Below are 5,940 nucleotides of genomic sequence, written 5' to 3'. Positions count from 1 at the left end.
TTTTTTTTTTTTTTTTTTTTAAAGAAAGTGCGTTTGGTTAATTAACTCTACAATTGTCACTCACAAAATGACGATTCCAGTGTGTGACAAAATATTAGACACTAACTTTTTTTTTTTTTTAATTTTTATATTTTTTAATATGTAATCAGAGAGTGAGTGTTTTTAAGTGTTAAAAGTAGGGGTATATCTACCATATAGTCCTAGAGAAAGCATTCATACGTAGAACTTCATTTGAAATGGTTGAAGTTTTTTGATCGAATTAAAAGTCATGTCATAAATTGAGTTTATTTTAATTTTGAGTTAATTACAAATGACTAATTTTTAATTTTAGTCTTTGATTTTTAAAGTTATCAATTTTAGTCATGGAGTATTGGAGTATTGAATCCTTTTTAATAATTGTAATCCATTGTAAGCTTTTTCATGTGTGGACTATTCATATTGATTGTGAAGTTATGGTTGTTAAAATAAGAAAAATAAGATTTTGTTTCCAGTTGTGAGAAATAATTGGCGGTTTGAGGCAATGGTTATGACTTTCTAATTTTATCCTCATAACCCATCCCTATAAAGTTCCCACAAATTTTGTCATTCTCTAATATGTAACTATTTTTACATGATTAATTTTTTTTTTATTTTAATTTTTAATTCACTGAGCTTCTCTGCTGCTCCACTCGTCGGAAATGGGTTGACAATTGCTGCAGATAAATGATCGGTCCACTCCTTCCTGGCCGAGATGCCTTCAAACGTTTTTTGCTGTAATTCATATAATTCTTTGATTTTTTGCTGTCAGGACGATGATGATCGTCTGCTCTGGTCTGGGAAGCAGACAGAAGAGAGAAAGCACTGCCGGAATTCTCCCCGCCGGACAGTTCTTGAACCGGCGACAACATCTCTACGAGGTTGCCGGCGGCTGGGAGGGCATCATAGAATGACAACATACTATGCCTATTTTTACTTGTCTTGTTCTCCTGTTCTTGGCAAAAGCTGGGATTCCGAGAAAGTATTTCAGGAATAAGAAATGGAGATGCCCCTTGTGAAGCCATTTCCAATAATAAGCTTGCATCTGCAATATGCATCATTACAACTTTTAGGGGTGTCTTGATTCCATGAATGTCATATTAATTACCTTATTGCTAATTTGGTTGGAGTGAATTAGAAGATTCGGTTATAATGCAGTATTTGTTTATAACTACTTTTTCAATTGAAGCACAAAGAGTCAATACCACCTCCACTGAGACTCGAACCCACAACCTTCCATATGGTCATATATGAGAGTGCTACTTGTCCATAAGGTCTTGGCAATCTAATTTCAACCTAATTACGAAGGTGAGCATATTTTTTCATTTGTATATAGCTAGAATTTCATGCCTGTATTTCAATTTTGTATTGGTTGGGAAGAAAAAGATACCATTGCCACAACAATTATGAGTGCACACAATTTTCTACATGAGTATACACAATCTATTCCTAGATATATGCTTGGATGACGGTGGTGATTTGTTGGGGGAATAAGCTGATTTTACAAAAATAATATATATATATATATATATATATATATATATATATATATAGACACACACATACACGAATATTTTTTTTGAACATAGGAGATGATTTAAATCTTAGCATTCATGGCACAATAAATCCAATTAATAATTGGATTATAACGTTTGAAATAGACATACTTATATCAAAATAATTATTTGCGATTATGCAATTAATACACAATTAATTTGTACCAACCATATTAATAATTTGTTTCAAAACACCTGACTGGTTGATACTAACCGGAAAGTATTTCACTTTTCGGTAATCTTCGAAACACCTTTCGTTAGCTGCTTAATTAACACTTTTTTTTTTTTTTGAAAATGAGCATGTCCAATCTCATTAAAATTATGTTTGGCAAACCTAGCTGAAAAGATAGTTGAAAGCTGAAAAGTAGTTAAAAACTGAAAAGTTATAAGCTCGAAGTTGAAATCTGAAGAGCTGTTAAGCTAACTGTTATGCTTAAAAGTGTTTGGTAAAATTAGCTTTTTGATAAGCTAATAAATGTAAAAAAGACTAAAACGGACATCTTCATACAATTTAAATAGTTTAAATTTAAATAGGATTGTTTATATATTTAAAAATAAAATAGTGAAATCAATATATTTTAATAAAATATAAAGTAAGAGCATATATTTGAAAACATTTAAAATAATAAGGTTAAAGATGGAAAAAAAGTTAAGAAGCTACTAGCTTATTTTGAAACGCTACTTTAGGTAGCGTTCAAAAATAAGCTCTTATTTTAAGCTACTAGCTTATTTTAGAACATTACCAAACAGAGCTTATAACTTATTTTAATTTATTAGTAGCTTAAAATAAGTTATAAGCTCCTAAATAAGCTTTGCCAAACAGAGTCTAAATACTAAAGAAACCAGAAATACAAGGACATTAATGTGCAATTAATTTGCTACTCTTCGTAGCGTCGTTATGGGAAGGTGCTACATTAGCACCTTTACGAGAGGTGCTTCCTAGCACTTTTTCGGAGGTGCTTAATTAGCACTTCCCGAATGTCTACTGAAAGCTGACTGCACCATTTCATACCGTAAAATTTGATTTATCTTCAATAAATTCACATTCAGAATTAATTTCTTATTCACTCCTTAATCGTTTTTAGCCTACAATATACATCAATTTCTCCTTCTTACTACAAAGAGTGCAAATTTAATTTGACCTGACCCAAATCGGATGTGACTCTCACATATATTTATACCATAAAATTAAATGACCAATCAAAGTTGTCATTTTTACTAAAATTTCCAACAAGTTCTTGAATAGATTGGCAAAAACGTGTGTGAGACCGTCTCACCATGAGACGGATCGGGTCGGGTGGGGTCAAGATGCAAATGTAACACTTATATGCACAAATGCCATACTTATATGCTCAAATGTAATACTAATAAGGAATAAAATTTTTGTTACTTATTAGGGTAAATGTAATACTTTTAAGGGAAAATACAATACTTTTACACTTCGATTTAAAAGTATTACATTTTTCCTCAAAAGTATTATATTTGCCCATATAAGTGAGAGGCACTTGTTAATATTACTTATTATGAAAAATGTATTACTTTTTCTCTTATAAGTAACAAAAATTGTATTTTTGATTAGTGTTATATTTGAGCATATAAGTGTGAGATTTGCACATATAAGTATGACATTTGTATGGTGCTTTGACCCGACCCGATCCGTCTCATGAATAAGGATCCGTGAGACAGTCTCACACAAGTGTGAACCTTGTATGCACTCATGCCCTTTCGCATGTTCTCAGTTAAGAAAGTGTTTTTATTTGAATACAAAGCCTAATAAGACAACATAGAATAGATAAAATATATAAAGATTACCCCAGTGAGCATATAAGCGGGGCTTTCTGCGGCGCTTATTGTGGCAGACAAGACGCTTCCGACAACTGCGTTTATCATCATCAAATTCTGCTAACAAATGAAACCTGCATGCAACAATTATATAATCCATCCACTAGTTAATGTAAAGGTTTATATTTTGTCATTTATATATATTTGAGAAAGAATTGATATTTCAAAAATACCACGTCAAATTATATATATTCTGATTATAATTTCATGTCTATCATATTTTCCCTGTTGATTCATAGAATCAAGAATCACTAAGGCAATCTGATCTATACCCATGAGAGGGTGTGTTTGGAATAAGTGATTATTATTAAGTCGAAAACTATAGTGAGACACAATTTTATTTTCCATACTTGTGTAACAATCAATGCTATGTTTGGATGTGATGACAAGGTAATAGAGCCCACACTTAAAATTTAAAAGTGTGAGGATATTGCATGTGTAAATAGCTTAATGAATGAAACATAGGAATGAATTATGAATAAAATAGTATACTTGACTTAATTTTCTTGAAATACCTAATCATTTTCATCACTAAAGATTTTATTAGAAAGATATCCAAGAACAAAAGCAAATATAATATAAAAGAATTAATTCCAGCAATGGTCCTCCGACTATGTTGATTTTTTAAAATTAGTTCCCGACTTTTAATTTGGACAATTTAGGCCCCTTGACTTTCAAATTCTTTCCAATGTTGGTCCTTTCGTCAAACTTTGGTTAAATTGAGGTCAAATGAAGGGGTAAAATTGTCTGTTCACATGTTTAGTGTATTATTACTCATATTTCTCATGTCATATATGCTGTATACATGAATATAATCTCAGTCGAAGTCTCAATCGAAGCCATATAATCTTAGTTGATGTCTCTTCGACTGATATTATATTCATATATATAGCGTATAGGACAGAAGAAATACGAGTATACAAGTGAACGGATAATTTTACCCCTTCATTTGACCTCAATTTAACCAAAATTTGACGAAAGGACCAACATTGGAAAGAATTTGAAAGTCAAGGGACCTAAATTGTCCAAATTAAAGGTCGGGGACTAATTTTGGAAAATCAACATAGTCGGAGGACCATTGCTGGAATTAACTCTAATATAAAATACAAGTAAACTTTTATGATGTTGATGATACTAGTATTGGTATGATTGTACTATATACTATTTGTACGTAATATATATAAAACCTGATACAATTAAATATAAGGCTAAATTTATCCTTGCAATACTCTCTTACTTTCGAAAGTGAGTCCTACTTTCACATAAGTTGAAACAATAATAAATGATATAAGTGATTGTTGAAACAATAATAAATGATATAAGTGATTGTACTTGGTACCATTAGTATAAGCCACTTACCTGCTACATTGCTGGCAAAATCTCTGCTCAACACCATGAAGAATGGCTTTGGTGGTTTTGGAGTGGTCCACGCAGACTCTATGCCTCTGGTGATAGTATTTGGAGGAACTAAGATCCATTTTGCACCCATCAACTTGGCACATTATTGGGATTTGACTACAGGGATTAAAACCTGTGATCATCATCATCTTCTCCTTCTTAGCCAATGCAGATTGCCCATAACTCTCCAATAATCCTCCATAGCCATTGCACCATTCTTCAGATCTGGATTCAATTGCTGGTATTCTTTTCCACTTATTGTTGTTCATATCATCATCAGAAAACATCATTATACTACTAAAATTATCATTATTATTACCATTAGATAATATAATTTTACTAGTAAAATTACTGTCAATGTTATTGTTGTTGTTGGTCCATAGTTCCACGAAATCTGCACCTTCATTAATTTCCTCACAACTAGGGGCAATAATGATGTTCTTATCGAAATCAGAGAATGCGTTTACTTGCACATCATATTCCGAGAACAATAGGCTTCCTTCATTATCCAAACCATGGCTCCAAGGCTCCTCCATTGTTGGCTTGCTGATGAAGTTGCAGAAAACCTAGTTTTATGAGCTATCACCACAAGGAAGAAGAAAGGACAAAAGAACAGCAAAACAGAAGACGACATTAGTTGATTGTTCTTCACAACATGAAACTAACATAAATTCAATTCAAGAACAATTAACCACAACCAAACATAATCCCAATCAAGTTGGTCAGGTTGTTGACTTAGTAACTACAATGTTGTTCGACTTGCTGATCCTTTGTCGATTAGGATCACAACACATAGATTTATTAATATATACTTTTGGATAGTGACTGTGAGTTTCTGTTATAACCCAAAAGAAAGAGTTAATTCCTTTTATGGTCTTAGACTTATAGGGGCTTTGACAATTTTAGTCCTCCATACAAAATTTTGCCACATTTTGGACACACTTATTGTGACGAGGACAATTTTGTTCCTCTGTCTATAGACAAGGGTAATTGCGTCAATTCATCCCATTTCCTTCTTGCAGCGTTCTAGACCTAACATACAAACACCAAATTGGACTCCAATCTCTTGACAGTAGGCGTAGAAATGATCGGCGTCGTCGGAAGCATTCCAGAATTCGAACTCCAAGTT

The 5,940-nt window shown here is 32.3% G+C and overlaps 1 protein-coding gene across 1 annotated transcript; it reads right to left on the bottom strand.

The window, feature by feature from the left end:
- Positions 1 to 638: 638 nt before the first annotated feature.
- LOC116024419 (squamosa promoter-binding-like protein 6) lies at positions 639 to 5,347 on the bottom strand. The gene is made up of 3 exons (XM_031265311.1): positions 4,773 to 5,347; positions 3,384 to 3,487; positions 639 to 1,060 (listed from the first exon to the last, which is right to left on the bottom strand). The coding sequence occupies exons 1-3, from the start codon at positions 5,345 to 5,347 to the stop codon at positions 639 to 641; spliced, it is 1,101 nt and encodes a 366-aa protein (XP_031121171.1).
- Between the last annotated feature and the right edge of the window lie 593 nt (positions 5,348 to 5,940).

Source organism: Ipomoea triloba, chromosome 7, assembly GCF_003576645.1.
Source record: "Ipomoea triloba cultivar NCNSP0323 chromosome 7, ASM357664v1".
Lineage (NCBI taxonomy): Eukaryota > Viridiplantae > Streptophyta > Magnoliopsida > Solanales > Convolvulaceae > Ipomoea > Ipomoea triloba.
Note: the sequence above shows the minus strand (reverse complement) of the source record. Positions and strands in the feature narration are given on the sequence as shown.